The sequence below is a fragment of the Phyllostomus discolor genome, chromosome 9 (assembly GCF_004126475.2).
Source record: "Phyllostomus discolor isolate MPI-MPIP mPhyDis1 chromosome 9, mPhyDis1.pri.v3, whole genome shotgun sequence".
NCBI lineage: Eukaryota > Metazoa > Chordata > Mammalia > Chiroptera > Phyllostomidae > Phyllostomus > Phyllostomus discolor.
In genome coordinates this window covers 35,014,315-35,031,356 of record NC_040911.2, presented here as the reverse complement: position 1 = coordinate 35,031,356, position 17,042 = coordinate 35,014,315, and the positions used below count along the sequence as shown (strand labels likewise).

Below are 17,042 nucleotides of genomic sequence, written 5' to 3'. Positions count from 1 at the left end.
CTCATTTTATGATCTGAGCATCATATTGTTCTTCTCCCCTCTGTGCATATTAAATTGGTTTTTCTCCTGTTAAGCTAGTCTTGTGTTAATTTAACTATTTTATTTTTCTTTTCACTAGTTTTATCTTTTTTGGAAAAGTTATTTTAAAATATAAATATGCTAACATAGCTATTATTTTTGAATAATTAATGCAAACTTTAAAAATTATTAGTTATCATTTGTACTACACTGAGAAGAGAGACATATAAACTTGAAAGGCATAAGATGAGGGAAGTATGAAGAACTCTTACAGAGGGTCACCACCACGGGTGAGGGGCACGCAATCTAGTCTGGGGAGGCAAGAGAAGACTTCCTAAAGGAAAGCACCCTGAGCTGTGCTTAGACAATGGAAACCACCTGGTAAGTCTCTTCAGTAAAGTACCCTGACCAGCTCAGACTGTGATAAAAGAAATGTTATCTTTATATTCAAATCTGACTTCCACATAGCTTACAAATTGGCTGTGACTAAGGGCATAAGCATTAAACAAATAGTCTCGATTTTGCTTACTATTTCTATCATATATACATCGAACCTGATCTGCAGGATCTGCAGCTCAGCTCCCTTTGTGACTAATCCTCTGGAAGCTGGGCACACCCACCTTTCCTTCTGATGTGAACAAGCTGTTGAAGCCACCATTTTCCCCCCATCGTGGTTCTCTGCCTGTGTCAAAGGAACTCAATTTTTTAATTCGTGAAACTTTTCAAATACCTTCTGGCATGTGATTCTGCCATCAGGTCTTATTAATTTGTTATATCATGTATTTGAGTTTTGCTTAAAACCTAGGGCAGGCTGCATTCTGGTGTCAAGACACAATAAGTACAATACTGGGGGCTAAGAAGTTTAAAGAATGCAAGAATGCCTGGCACAGTTCTATTTGTGGACTTTGAATTTCTCTACATTGTCCTCTTAAAACACAGTAGGCCAAAAAGAAAAAATAAGGTTACTGTGTAGTCTTGCTCCTATCTGGAAAAAAATCGACTTTTTTCTTCTCTGAATAAGAAAATAATGTCTCTCAGTTCTCTTGGAAATAAGGATCTGCTCAACAGCGGGACTGATCGCCCTACTTTGTTGTCTTCTTGCACCCTAACCCCGAGCAGTGCATGGAAGGCTAATACGCTAATTACAATTCATGCTTCACAATGCAGATAATACTTACTGACCTCATTTCTAAACAAGTTGGTATAAACTAAGATAAAATGTGAATTATTTGATGATTTCTGTCAACTAAGCAAGTATTTTATTTGTCAAGTAGGAAAAGAGGGTTAAAAGAATGACACAATCTCTAAAATTAGCCCTTCCACAGAGTGCCACTGTTTGATCCAACTTGGTGCCAGGAAGTTTCATGTTCTTCATTGTGTCTGGATGAGGTCTTTTCTGGTTGTAAAGTGGCCATGATTAAAAAGCTACTATTAAAAAAAAATGCTATAACTTATCATCTGGTCATATGTATTACTTTTAATGATAGATGTTTAAAAGATCTTATTTATGTATTCTATATGATTATTTGTTTATCTGAATCAATTTAGAGCCCTGGCTGGTGTGGTTCAGTGGACTGAGTGCCAATCTGCGAACCAAAAGGTCCCCGGTTCAATTCCCGGTCAGGGCACATTCCTGGGTAGCAGGCCAGGTCCTCCATTGGGGGTGTGCAAGAGGTAAACAGTCGATGTTTCTCTAGCACACTGCTGTTTCTCTTCCTCTCTTTCTCCCTCCCTCCCTCCCTCTCCACTCTCTAAAAGTAAATAAATAAAATCTTAAAAAAATAAATTTAGATTGTGACTTGCTGGTATCACAATATTCTAATGAAAAATATAAATAAATATACTAATTTGTACAAATTCATTGCTGATAATCAGGAAAAATCAAATTCTATATATTTTAATGACATGCATAGTTTTATTGAACACTGAAGACATATTAATACCTGCCTGTCAATAATCTCTAACCAATAGAAACTTTAAAAAAATGCCCTGGCTGGTGTGGCTCAATGGATTGAGTGTTGGCCTGTGAACCAAAGGGTTGCTAGTTTGATTCCCAGTCAGGGAACATGCCTGAGTTTCGGGCCAGGTCCCCGTAGGGGGCGTGCGAGAGGCAACCACACATTATTGTGTCTCTCCCTCTCTTTTGCCTTCCCTTCCCCTCTCTCTAAAAATAAATAAATAAAACCTTAAAAAAAAACTTACCAGTTATCGGGCACTTAATATAGGATTTTACTAATCCCAGCAGCAATATTCCCACTATCCCCATCTTAACAGATGAGAAACTAAGTAACTTGCCTAAGGCCATTCTAGTTAATTATTCACATAACTTGAACTTGGTCTACCCTTTGGTAAGTCTAGTTAGAACTTAGAAAGTATGTTGGTTTTGCTCTAAACTTCTCATAAGACTGGAGGTACCTTAGCTACTTACCTCCCCTCTCCTTTATTTTCCTACTATATTTTCCCTTTTTTGTTCCTGTGTCACCAAAGTGTTATCTTTATCATAACATTGTATTATCTATAGGTCTGTCATTGTCACTTCCAGACAACAGGCTTGCAGTAAGAAGTCAGGTGACTCCAGGAAGACAGGATCTACTTCGATCACCTGTTCTGGTTGGGCAAGAACTGTCTGCCTGCCAAGAGCAGCATCCCGGGAAAACCTCCACAGAAAGGCCTGTTATCCTATGCCAAGGAATAAACCCTTGCCCCACAAAGCACCTTAGTATTATTAAACATTTTCTATTTGTCAAGCACTTAACAGTCATTTTTATTGGTGTTTTTTACTAGTCATAACTCTGCATCAGTACAGTATTCTGTTTTTGTTTTTTTTTTTAATCAAGTGCTCTGAGTACAGTGGGAAAGCCGAAGGCCCTGGGGAGCAAGTCTTCAGCAGGGAGCAGACGGAGCACCACGGAGACGGGCCACCCACTCCTGGCTGAGTGCGGGACCTAGAGGCAGCCGGTGGGCACTTGACCACCGTGGGAAGGGCTTCCCGGGGAGCTCAACTTGACATGAGGAAGAGACCCCCAAATTATGATAGCTTTCAGCCAACTTCTACCTTGAACATGTGCTGACATTTGGAAGACTGGGCTGTCTATGTGTCCCCCCCGCCACATCGAGAATGTTCCCTTTTATTTTCCTGACACATGAAAACACAAAACCCAATGTCCTTCTTTCCCCTTTAATGCCTAAAATCAATGCTTTTAAAACTTTAGCTATAAGTTACAGCTAAAAAAATGCCACTGTATAAGAGGACTGGATCTGAGGCCTCTCTGAGGATCCGTTTTTCTCATCTGTAGAATGGGTATCTCTGCTCCTATCCTCTGCCTTCGATTTGCTCATACTGTCACAGGACTTACCCCACTGACAGGGTTTATTCTTCAGGTTGTTTGTCTTTCTTCCCCACAAGACTGTGAGTCTCCAAGGATAGGGTTGTATTTGTGTCCCCATCATCTATCTGCCCTAGTACCTGACACTAGGAAGTGCCCTCCAAAGCCTCCTTAGCATGAAATCACATACAAGAAAGCCCTCTTGCAAACTGCAAAGCACTATTCACAAGTGCTTTAGTAATCGATTATTCACAGTATGGTCCTACAGACCTGAAACGTGACAGAAATAATGTTGGCTACCAAAGGAATGAGGCTTTCAGTAATCGTGAGACCTATAATTAAAATGCGAACTGTGGCACAGTACCAGTTCTGAACTTCTTCGGACTATTGCATAATACTTCATCTCTTGTGCTGGGACACCTGCAAGAGTGGCACACTAAAGCCTTCCCAAGAGGTCTCAATGTGAGAGCAAAGAGAAGGCTTAAGTGTTTGACCAGGCAAGACTGTATTTTTTCCAAATTTTCATGTCCTCCTTACACACTTTTAGGTTTAAATGTTTAGTTTGGGTTAGGCCAACTTTGGTCCCATTTCTTTGGCAGTGGTGCATATTGTGAATCTCCAGGGTTTGCCTGTGAGCAGTCACTAAATAGACCCTCTTCTTCCTCGCCAACAGTTCTCCTTCTGACTCACCCTATGTCTTCCCATGCAGTTTCTCCATTGCTGTCTCTGAACTATTTCTAAGTTATTCCTTACCTCCAAATTCCCACCCTGGTACGTAGCAAATGCTTAGAACCCTATGTTCAGAGGTTTTCTGTAGAGCAATCTCCTTCCCCTTGACTTTCCTCTTCTTATATCATCACTCACATCCCAAGAGGTGGTTGTAAAAGACGTCACTTAAATGCTGGGAATAGAGCCTATGATTTTATGATTCTTTTCATTAGTTAAAAAAAAATTGAGAAATATACCTGGAACTATACCACTCCCCTTCCACTTATAAAACAATCCTGAAAATAGTGAAATCACCAGCACTATGGATATCCTACTGTTGATTTTTTTTAAAATTTTTTAAAAGATTTTATTTATTTTTAGGGAGGGAAGGGAGAGAGGGGAGAGAGAGAGAGAGAGAGAGAGAGAGAGAGAGAGAGAGGGAGAGAAACATCAATGTGCGGTTGCTGGGGGTTATGGCCTGCAATCCAGGAATGTACCCTAGCTGGGAATTGAACCTGGGACACTTTGGTTCCCAGCCCGTGCTCAATCCACTGAGCTACGCCAGCTAGGGCCCTACTGTTAATTTTTAAAAAATTAACATACACTCTGACCAGTGTGGCTCAGTTGGTTGGGCATTGTCCCATAAAGTGAAAGGTCATTGGTTCAATTCTGGGTCAGGGCACATGCTTGGGTTGTGGGCTGGTCCCTGGTTGGGGTGCATATAAAAGGCAACCGATCACATTTTGTTTCTCTCACACATTGATGTTTTTCTTTCTTTATTTCTCCCTCCCTTCATCTCTCTCTTAAAAATAAATAGCCCTGGCTGGTATGGCTCAGTTGACTGGAGTGTTGTCCCGTAGACCAAAAGGTTGTGGGATTCATTTCCAGTCAGGGGCACATACCCAGGCTCAGGGTTTGATCCTGGGTCAGGTGCATTTGAGAAGGCAACCAATCCATGTTTCTCTCTCACATCGAAGTTTCTCTCTCTCTTTCTCCCCCTCCCCCTGCCTTCCTCTCTCTCTCTAAAAAGCAATGAAAAAAAAAGTCCTCAGGTGAGGATAAGTAAATAAAATTTTAAAAACCATAAAATATATTAACATGTGAATGAACACCAAGTTGAGATAAAAAGAAAATTAAGCTAGCATAACCAGTTTTATAATAATCTTGTTATAATTTTATTTATGTTTGTATGTTTCTGCAGCAATGTGTCTTTAAACTGCTACCCCAATCCACTAAAAAAATAAATATTCTGTAAATCTTTTTCTGGAGTAAAAAGCAGTAAGATATTCAAGATAGAATATTGAAAATCTATTCACATATGTAGTTTTGTCAGAAAGAATATCAAAAAGTAGAAAATGACATTCCAGATAAGCAGCCTTAATAAAACTAGTAGAATTATTAAAGTTATTAATTATTAATTAAAATTACAAAAGCCCACAAAATTATCCCATTAGGACTGTGTTAGCTGAATACTGTGAATATTTAAAAAGCAAACTAAATTAGAGGTAATAAATCCTGCATTATATCAGTCATTTCTATTTTCTAAGAGCACCTTGTCAAACTAAAAACAAGTCACAAAAGGGTTAATTGGTCAGCAATGTTGCATCAAAACACCAACTAATTACCCTAATTTTGAAGTATACTCAAAATATATATTAGTACACATTGACTTTAAGTGGAACTTCTATCGAGTTATTTAGTCTCCAAGAAAACAGTCAAGTATTAGAAAATTGTAGCCCAGTTTTCAGGACCAGACAGGACCTAGCCAAACACAGGCCCTACTCCTAGAATACAGAAATTAGAATTTACTGAAACAATCAAACATGTTTTAAGAAGCCAAGTGTGTTATGGATTAACAATCCCAAACCACTCCAGATAAAATTTCATCTTTTGTAAAAAGCTGTTGATTTCATTCTAATCTGACTTTTGTGAATCTGCTGGAGTTTGGGCAGCAGTTACACCCACCAGAGCCCCCCTGTTCCCATCCCTTTTGCTACTTGAAATTTAGTACTTGAAAAAGAGAACTGTGGTTTTCAGAACAAACCTAGAAGCAGGTATGGAGGGAAATCCCTCCAGGGCCTCGGCACTTCTAAACCTTGAAGAAAAGTAGGAGAGAGGCAAACAGGCCTTGGGGGATCTAAAGCATCCACGCGATGGACTTGGCCTGGGTGAGCCAGGGTGCCAGAGGCTCCTGAGATTTCCTACCTATCAGAATAGAGGCAGGGCGACAGGGCTGAGTCACTGGACGCCCAGAAGAAGGCCCTGCAGAGAGGCCCTGCCCAGCATCTGGACAAGGTATTTATAGGAGAAGAACTGCAGATTGAGACTAGGACTTTATCAGCTGTTTTTCAAACATAAGACATCCTAAGATAATAAAGTGATGGAAAACTTTTAAAACACTTCTCAAAACACAACTCATTTAGCACTGTGGACCACAAACTCTTAAGTATCACCACAGACACCATCTGACTGAGGAGGAAACTCAGAGCACAGGGAGGTTCTGGGCTGAGCTGCTCTTAACCACTGAGACATGGGTTCTCAAAAGAGGCCGTTACAGTCCCAGACCCAGCAAAGGCTTGGGACCACACACAGCAACAGAGAAAGAACATGTTATACACTGGGGACACAGCTGACCCTTGAATAACACGGGTTTCAACTGTGGGGGGTCCACTTCTGTGCAGATTTTTTAAAATAAATACTGTAAATGTATTTTCTCTGATGATTTTTCTTAATAACATTTCTAAACCTTGTATATAATACATATAACATACAAAAACATATGTTAATCGACTGTGTGTGTCATTAGTAAGGCTTCCTCCAGTCAACAGTAGGCCATTAGTAGTTACGTTTTGGGGGAGTCAAACGCTATTCGTGGATTTTCGATTCTCTGTGTGGCAGGGTGCGGAGAAGGACGCCCCAACCTCTGCATTGTCCAGTGATCAATTATATTCTACTCTGGTTTCTGGTTTTGAATTTCCCTGTGTTTTAAGAAGTTCCCTCTTCTTACATTGCTCTAGAAAAGCATGTAAGGCAGTGAGTGGTATGAATCCAGTGTTATATCACCTCCTGACTGGATTTTCATTTGAAGAGGTGCTAAGACTTTGAGAATCAACAAACCTTGAATTTAAAAGTAGGGACTCTGGGATTAGACAGACCTGGATTCAAATCCCAACATGGTTACTTACCAGTTCCTAGACCTTAGGCAAGTTAGTCAACACCTGTTCACCTTAGCTTCCTGCTTTGTAAAATGGAAATAATAACCGTAACTCCTCGAAGGGCTGTGTGATGATTAATGAGAGACCACAGAGATCACTGCTCATCAAGATGTTCTGTGTACATAAATTGCCAATGGATCTTCTTAAAATGCAAGTGTTGATCCAGGGGAACAGATTTGTGAGATTCTATGTTATTGGTAAGCTCCCAAACGTGGCAGACGCTGCCATTAGGTGGATCACTCTAAAGCCCACAGTTCATCTGGGGAGTTATTAATGATTACACTCAGCTTCTGTGTGATGAAGATGTCCACTGTCCCATCCGCTCAGAATCTGTAAGCGGATGGGACAGTGGACATCACAACTCTGTAAGAAGAGAGTCACGTGTATCTCTAGAGACTGCAGCCTGCTGAAATGACAGCCTCATGGGCCCAGCACTCCCTTCAACCACTCCTGTGCGGATCTGGTCCAACTGTCCTTGCACTGACGCAGAATAGCTAGGAAACTAGGAAAGGTGAAATAACTCACATTTCTTTTTTTCTTTCTTTTTTAAAAAAGATTTTATTTATTTTAGAGAGGGGAAGGGAGGAAGAGCGAGAAACATCGATGTGTGGTTGCCTCTCGCGCGCCCCCTACCGGGGACCTGGCCCGCATCCTAGGCAGGTGCCGTAGACTGAGAATGGCACTGGTGAACCGTTATTTTGCAGGCCCGTGCTCAACCCACCGAGCCACACCAGCTAGGGCAAATAACTCACATCTCTAAGTTATGTTCCTTAAAAACTACATGGCAAAAACCATAGCAAGTTTAGGTATCAGAACTAACCCATGAGCTCAAGAAACTCATTCTAAACACTGATATCTCAGACTATCATAATAAAATGAAGGACTTTCCCATGGATCAAATTTGTGTGTGTGCATCTAAATGTATCTGAACATATCATCCTTGAACATTTTGTCTAAACAGATGGGGCAGCAGAGAAATCTACAATTATTAAATTAGAATATATACAGTGTATCTACTAGCTAGGTCTCTGGCATGTGGTAGAAAGTACCCCCCCCCCCCCCAGGAAAAAAATAAATAAAAAGAAAGTGCCCAAATGGAAATAGGTGCCATAAATAAATAGTAGTTCCCTTTTTCTTGTGTTCAGAGAGGAAAAATGGGGGTTAAATGGTGGGACACCTGACTACACTGTGTTCACCTGGACAGGAGACATGGTGTAAAACTAGAAATTGATGATTACAATCTGCCAACGTGTCTTGACATTCTAATTTGGTAATCAAATTACTCACAAAGGAAGCGACATTTATCTTTGTCATCCTTCAGCATTCCTTTCCAAATTCCTTTCTTTTTTTCTCAGAAGCCTCCAACCAAATGCTCTCTTAAATCTGTCAGCCTTTTCAGGTGGCACATTTTTACCTCCTCCCAAACAGATCATATCAAAGGGCCTATCTTCCAGTGCTCACTGCCAGGGGGCTGGGGAGAGCAGGAATTCAAGGCACAACAGAGTCTACATACTCCCAGGGAAGGTTTGCATTATACAGATTTTCAATGTCTATACTGCGGTGGCGGCGATGGGGCTGAGGAGGTGAGGGGCAGAGGATGGGCTGGTGATGTGGGATTAACTGAGCTGCTCTAGCAGGCCCATCTTCTCCTAAGACCTCCCCAAGGTCCCCAGTTTTCCAAGGTTATACAGGGTCTGGCAAAAGTAAGGCCTGCTTGAGTGTGGTTGGTAGGGTAGTAATACGGGCATGATAACTTATAGTTTTAATTTGAACATTTCACCTAAAATACCATATGGTGTGCTCCAGTGTGACATTGTTATGTTACAGAATTACATGCTTATGATTTTGTAATGAAAGATTTTTGTAATAAAAAAGGGGCATTATTTGTGCCAGACCCTATACTCAACATGGGAGACCATCCCCACACTGCTCCTTCAGAGTGAGGGGCACACGTAGGAATTCCCTGCACCCCACATATTAAAAACAACCCAACTTACTGCCTGGAGAGTCAGAATGTGAAGAGCCGCAAATCTCAGAATGTAGAGGGTTACCAGGAAAAGAAAGGTCCCGCTGGGATTCCCAAAGCAGCCCAAAGCACATTGCTGTGGTGAAAACTCCAATTAAAGCTGAGACACTCCACTAACAGTATTTTAAGATGCTCCTACTTCCATTATTTTTGAAAGCCAAGATCTGGGCAAAGTTTAGGATATGACATGAATAAAAATATATCAGTCACTAATGAAAGTTTACTGTCACATATAAATGTATTATTTTAGGGAGCAAGAAGAATCTATGTCAGGTTGCTGAAGTATAAGCTGAAAGGAAGGAAGTCTGACAGTAAAGGGAGTATTAAACAGAAGGACGTGGAGAATTAGCTGAAAACCTAAAACATGTCACATTGGGTTGGGCTTCCTGTAGTTCTAAGGGTTATAAAACTGTGGTCTGCTGTTTAGTTTACAGCCATGGGTATGAGGTAATACAACCTCATTGGCAGGTTTAATCTTAGTCCAGAGCCCTTTTTATAGTGAGGTGTAGTGTGTGGTCACATGGCTTACACACTCACTGATTTCTGGATCATACAGAATAGGAGCTCATTCTCTGTTACGAAGACTCAACACCATTCAGAGCCCATCCTCTCTGATATGGTCGTCTCTGAAACGACAATAGCAGGCAAAGAGAAACTTCCATCAATCTGCAAAACCACAGAGCCTGAAACTTTGTAGAGCTTAAAATTTTTAAAGTTCATCTGTTTCCTTTGTGATGTTCATGTAGCAAGCAGAGAATCACTTCGGCTTGCAGTCCACAAACTTGCCAGCCCTCCGAAAACCTCGAGGGAGGATGAGGACCACTGGTCCCTACTCCTCTCTGCAACACTCAGCAGGTAGAAAGAGGCTCAAGTAACAGCGGCTGAGTTGAATTCAGCATCTTTAGAACACCCCAAAGCTTATCAGTACAATGTGTCAAATCCCAAAGTTATATTTTCTTTCATTTTAGTTTTATCAAGGTCGACCAGTATACCCTCTGGGACTAATTAATCCACACCCCACCCCATCCCCAACTAAATACTCCAAAGAAGCCTTTAAAAAGGCATCCTGACTACCTGGTATACTGCAGTGAATAATCAATCAAGAGAAGTAGATTATGTCCTAGAAATTAAAGTTTGAGCATCTGACGGACCCACAGATTACTAGTATATTTGGCCCTAAGATTTTCAACATAGGTGACCACACAGTAACTCCTAAATAGATTTTGCTTTTAAAATAGCAGTTACGAAACCAGAAGATAACTTGAAACTGAACTTTTTGTTAAATGACTGGAGCGGAGTTTTCACCAGCCTAAGCTAAGGGGAGGACCTGCCGAAGTGATCTCATCTACAGCTAGCAGTGCTAGCAGAAGGGGCTCTTCTTGCTTCGAATCCATAAGCAATGACAAGAGAATGGCCTTTTGGGTGTCATTGGTTAGGGGAGCCAGACTTTTAAACAGGATGACACAAGGACATAAATGGGATCCACTCTCTCCTTTGGCAGCAAACGCTTCTTTCTCTATTTCCTGGATCAGATTTAATAGATAGTGAGCTGATATACATGTGGGTCTGTACCAATTTAAAATAATACACCTGACTATTGATTACAACATGTAAAAGTACAGATTTCTTTCCCAAAATAACTGTTGCAAAACATTGAGTGCACTACCTTTTAACTTTTTAAATTTTGTTCTAGTTTTAATATTTAATGAGGAAAAAATCTTGTCAATGAGACTACTTGCCAAGTGGAAAACAGATTAATTTATAGAGATTCCTAGCACAAGAGTCAGATTAGTAGGTGCTCAGTAATTATTTCCTGAATGAATGAAAAAAGTTACATAATGTTGATGACATTTCGTTTCTCCACCAATTTGAACTTTCTATAAAGCAGAGCAAACATTCTTCCAGCAGAAAAAAAAATACAGCCACAAAGTAACACTAAAAATCAGGAAAATATCCATTTTAAACAGAGCAGTTAATCCTAATAGCTCCAGATAACCATTGCAAAAAAAGTTCTTATAATCACTACAGCTGTGAAACACACTACTCTCATCAAATTTATAGAACTCTGTATCCATCTTGAAAGTAGACAGGAGTATCCCTCCTGCCTAGTATCCAAACGCCAAAATAAAACCATTAAGTAAATAGACTGAATATTCCTGTTCCCCTCCCCCTACTGTAGTACCTGAATCTGAATGAAAATGGGTTTCCCAGTGCTATCAGCATCTGCCTTCTCAAAGGCAAGGTCAAGAGTGACTGACTGCTTGTGCCCCACAGGGAGGCTGTTCCAATTTTCAGCTTGGAAACTGTAAGGACCAACTCTGGCCCCCAGTGAAGACAATGGAACAGAAACTGTGGGCATGCACCACTGACTCCAGAATCTTTCCACTAACGGACTTTCTACTTTCAGACTTCCTTAAAAGTATTTCTGGAAATAATCTGGGTTAGGGTCAAGTGAGTGCAACTTGCAGCTTTGAAGCTAAAGTTCACATTTTTGTTTGGTACTTGAGAGAGGCACAGTCTATAAAAACTGAAGCAACAAAACTATATTTAAAATCTAAGCTCCTATTAGTATTCCATTTTTGTGTAAATTATAAAGACTAACATTAGAAATCTCTACTATCTAAGCCGAAGTACTGTTCTCCGAGGCAGGAAAAATGTTGTATTTTCATGCAAAGAGAAGAGCTATAAAGTTGTAGGAGGGGCCTGATAAACTTTTTTAAATGATCACTTGGGAGCTAGGAAGTTACACCAATAACTGGACCATCTTAAATTACAACAGCTCACTGGGGAAAAAGGAACTGAAACTACCCTCTACTTTGAACACAGCCATTCATGGGAATTAAAGTGTGAATCAGTTTAGAGCGTCATCTTGACATGCCAAGGTCGCAGGTTGGATCCCGGTTCAGGGCACACTACAAGAATCAACCAATAAATGCATAAATATGTGGAAGAACAAATTGATGTTTCTCTCTCTTCCATCCTCTCTAAAAAAATCAATAAATAAAAGAAAAAGCCATATATTCTTTAAAAAAGAATGAATCAGTTAAAGCAACCATCACAACCCCCTCCCCAATAAAAAATAAAACCCAGGCACACTTCACATGAGTAAAAATCACGAATTCTATAACCTTTGTTACTCAAGTATACTCACCTTTCAACTAGTCCCATAAATGACACACTTGTTAATGTCCTCAAGAAGTAAAAAGTCAATGCATTTAAAGTAATAGGCTCTTCATTTTTTGAGAAACTTGCAGTATTAGAAGAGAATTAAAGCATCATCAGGGTGTCACTGTATTACCAAGCAGTCTAGAAAAACATGGTCAAACCTGGAATTCAGTGACACACCACTGGATGAGGTCCAGTCAGGATTAAGGTTAGATAGCCTATGCTGATAATTGAGAAATAAAGACTAAACTTAAAGTGCACATAGCATTTCTTCGGGAGGAATGGCCAGCTCGAGGAGTTGACAACCTAGAGCAATGCCTTGGTCCAGTTATTAATCCCCAGGAAATGCCCTGGACCTCAATCATCACAGTGATTTTAATAAGTAGAAGTTTCATACCAGCTTTTTACTTAAAACATTTGTTTTATACTCAGAATTCTCAGACTTCATAAAATGAGTTCTACAGAAGTTACTAAAGAGTTCCTGTAAATTTCTTAATGCTGGTTTTAAAAAAATCACTTTAACATAAATGAAAAGCTGACTACTAAATAAGCACAACTTTTTGTAGCATTTTAACAACAGGGGATTTAGTTTAAGAGCCAGAGTGAAAATACAACCAACATATGGATGCTCAAATCTATACGTAACTCAGGGGTTAACTGACAATTTAAGAAAAATAAAAGAATCAGTATCCAGCTTTATAGAACTGATTTACCTCACTTGGTTAAAATAAAAGACTGTGACAGAGCCGCTGCATTCCTTAGACCAAAACACAGCCAATGAAGCAAACCTGGCCTAACTTTTGTAGATGTTACGTCCTGATTCTATAATGATACTGGTCTCAGACAAACTGTTTCGCTATGATTCCAAGCAGATGTATACTTTAAAAACTCTCTTAGGCTTTTAATTCTTAATCGGATGCTATTCTGAACCAGAACATTTTAAGGATTTTTACTTTAGTAGAGGAATGTGAGCATTTATTTTTGCTTTTCAAAGAAAAAGCAAACCCAAATTCTCCAAAGAAGAGAAAATTCTCCCCTCCATCCTCAAAACTCCCTAAAACAACCTCCTGGTCTGTCAGAAATGTACTACACACACTGGAAGTACAGGAAGAAAGGAAGAAAGACACATAACCTACAGGTCTCCAGTATTTTAGAGAACTTTTGTGTTTATATTACTGTTCGAAGCCCTTTTCACCGCTGGCCTTGGGGCTTGCTGATTGTCTGGTGAATGTTTGAAAGGGTCAGTTTGTCTAGAACTGGAGTATCTACTTTGGAAAAAGCACTGGGGTACCTGACATCTGTTCCTTGAAAGGCCTGCACTACACCTCCAGACTCACAGACCAAATTCCCACTTCTCCTTGATGGCAGAGAGGTCACAGTTATAAAACCCCCAGGGGCTGCTCCTGCCTGCAGAACAGAGCGCAGCCCCCAGAGACCTCTGGTTTCTCACTCCTAAGAAGAGTGCCCAGATGATCAGCATCATTTTAATAATGCAAATATATTCCTCCAGGAATAATCATAAGACACATCCACTTAAGCCCCCAGTCTCAACCTAGAATTTGGTATTGCTTAGAGTGAAATAATTTTAAAGTCAAGACAGTCCCCTTATCTTTGATGAGGACACTACAGCCCAGAGAGGTGAACTGATTTGCCCAAGGTGGCTCAGCTTCTGGGCTACAACTCTTACTTTGGTGTTCTTGCTACACTCCTGTGCTGTTTGTCTTAATCATCTATATTTGTAAGGCTTATTTACCCCCTAGATGGGGGGCTCCATGGGACTAGGGAAAGTCAGCAATGTTTTAGTGCCCACAATGCTGGGCACCACCGGGCACATGCTCCAAGTCAGAGCCTGGCTGGTAGGGCAGATGTCCTTTCCATCTAATAACTTTAACGACTGACTTTAGTTCATGGGAACTACACCCAGGCATCACTTTACATTCAGCTACATGTTACTGGCACTCAACTGCCAGTCTCTCCACTCCCCACCCCCAACAGGAAGTGGGATTGGCATGTTTTCTCTTTAATAATGTATGACTGCTTTTCTAACTTCATAAGTTATGGTGAATATGTAATAGACTATTTTAATGGTTACTTTATTCAAATATATTCTAAGTAACTGCTTCCTTGATATGTACAGTATTCCTGCACTCTTCACCTTATAAAACTCATGCATTCGATGGAGAGGCTGTAAGGGCTGCTTTTGTTCTGTGAACTTGGAAGATTTTAGCGTTACTGCGAAACAGTGATTGTTAGGGCGATTTCCCTCGCACACCTTTTAAGGCGAGGTGTAAACTTTCCTGAAAAGAACCAAGAGTTAAGCTTCTAAGGCTGAAATCAAATCTGATTCAGTATATTTGCTTTTTCAAACTTCTCCCAACCCAGACCTGCATTAGCATAAATTAGTCTCCAAGTGGTACCAAAGAAACATTTCATGCATAGAGCTTAGTTTGGTTACCTGGGTGGGGGAAACAATAGCAGGTGAAACTATGGTGGGAGAATTGGTGCTTCTGTGCCCATTGGCTTCTGGAAGAAGAGGCAGGGGGTCGTGTTTCACGGAAACCACCACCACCGTATCCACAGGCTCCGAGGGGCGAATACAAAGTCGTTTGGGGGAAGAGGGGCCGCAGATTTCCCCCGACCCAAACACCGACTCGTATAGGGCGCGCTTGGGCGCAGCCTCGGATTTCACGTCCGGCCCGATCTGACTGTCTTTGGGGAGAATATAGGTGTTCCCCAGTGAGGGCGGCTGGGGGCGGTGGTGATGGGAGGGATGTGTAGAGGGGTGGTGGGAGTGGTGGCGAGCCGCCCCGTTCAGAGTTTCGGCATAGCAGCCCTGCAGGGCGGGCGAGCCCAGTTTGGTACCGATGCCCGCGATGCTGTTGAGCGTGGCGATGGAGACGGCGCCGATGCAATGGTTGGTGTAGGTCTTGGAGAGTTTGGCCGCCTTGGAGAGCATCTGCATCCTGGTGCCCAGCAAGTTCTTGCCGATGGCTTTGTTCTCATACCAGGTCACATCACCCTCGCTGCAGTGGTCCCGTGGCCTCTGGAAGAACGCCTTGCAGAGGGGGTTGCGCTTCGACAGGTACTTGACAAAGCTGGCATAGGGGCAGAACTCAGTGCCCGTCTCGTACATGCGGGGCAAGTTTTCCTCGTCGCTGCTCTCCGCGCGCTTCTTACTCCACGACGAAGAGCGCGACTTGTGATAGGGCCCGAGGGACTTAAAGTAGACGAACTTACGGCCGTCCTCGTCCATGGCCAGTCCAAAAGAGTCCTCCTCCAGCTCGCGCTGGTTCTCGCGGCCGCGCGTGCAGAAATACATGCACGTCTCGAACCAGACCTTGTTGAGCAGCCCGAAGGGCGTGTTGGTGCTGAAGACGCTGGAGGTGTAGAGCTTGCGCAGGTCAGCGCGCGTGATGGCTTGCTTCTGCACCACCGGCCCGGCGCCCTGCTCCTCGAGCTTGCGGATGACCGCGGCCAGCGTCAGGTTGGCGCTGCGCAGCTCGGGGTCCTTGGTGAGGTCGAGCGTGCGGCAGTACGGGGGCTCGTTGAGGTAGCGGTTGAGGGAACTGCGAATGCTGATGAGCGACGACTTGCTGTAGAGCTGGCCGCTCTTGGAGCGGGCCTCGGCATAGAAGGAACGCAGCACGCGGCACAGCGCCCCCTTGTCCATGGTCTCGAAGTCCGGGCTCTGCGCCTTCTCGCTCAGGTACTCCCGGAAGATGCGCACGGCGTAGCGGGTGGCCAGCCGGGTGTTCTCGCTCAGCCGGGCCCGCTCGGGGCGCTGCAGCACGTCGGGGTCCAGCTCGGGGCCGTCCCCGGGAGGCCCGCCGCGGGCCCGGGGCGCCAGCAGTCGCGGCGGTGCCTCCGGCTCCAGCGCGGCGCTCTGGTCCATATTGATCATATGGACCGGCTCCGGCTCCAGCTCTTCCCCGGCCGAGTCCTCGGGCTCCAGGGGCTCGTCCCAGTCCAGCCCCATCTCCTCCTCCTCTTCTTCCTCCTCCTCGTCGTCCTCCAGCCCCCCACCTCCGTCCTCCTCGTCCCCCGTTATCCGCACCTCCTGGATTTCGTCCTCCTCCTCTTCTTCCTCCTCCTCCTCGCCCGCGCTGCAGTAGTGCGGGCGGCCGTGGCGGCGGCCACGGCCCCCTGCACCGCGCTCGCCCTCGCCCCGCTCCCCATTGTTCTCGGCGGCGGCGGCGGCGGCGGCGCTGGCGCTGCCGCCCGCGCTGGTGTTACAGTCCCCGCTGCCAGGCATTCTCGCCATATTGCCGTCTCTCTGCCAGTCCTCGGGCAGGGCGCATGCGCTATATTGGACCGCAGCGCTGAGAGCTTTTGTGTTTAATGACCTTCAGCTACCGGGAGGCAAAGCTGGGCTCTTAAAGGAGCCGCGCTCAATTGTCAGTTTGGAGCGCTGCTCTGGAGGGGCAGCGGCGCTCAAGGGATGGAGGGGAGGTGGGGAAAGTTATACAGGGAGAGAGTGAGAACGGAGGATGGCTGGACCCTCTTCCTCCCCCACCCTTCTCCCCAAACCTAGGAAAACTTTGAAGGGTAAAAATACGAAAGAGGAGGGGGAGCTGTCGATGGGGC

General features: G+C 43.3%; 1 protein-coding gene across 3 annotated transcripts in view; it reads right to left on the bottom strand.

Annotated features, from left to right (window-relative positions):
* The window catches only part of KCTD1 (potassium channel tetramerization domain containing 1), a 180,728-nt gene that overhangs the window by 74,185 nt on the left and 89,501 nt on the right, over nucleotides 1-17,042 (bottom strand). Inside the window, exon 1 of one of the 3 annotated variants that reach the window (XM_028523754.2) lies at nucleotides 14,914-17,036. The exons of the other annotated variants lie outside the window; for them this stretch is intronic. Within the exon in view, the coding sequence (XP_028379555.1) occupies nucleotides 14,914-16,719 (1,806 nt within the window). The 5' untranslated portion in view covers nucleotides 16,720-17,036. Of the gene's footprint in view, nucleotides 1-14,913; nucleotides 17,037-17,042 lie in introns of those variants that run through there. 3 annotated transcript variants of the gene reach the window in all.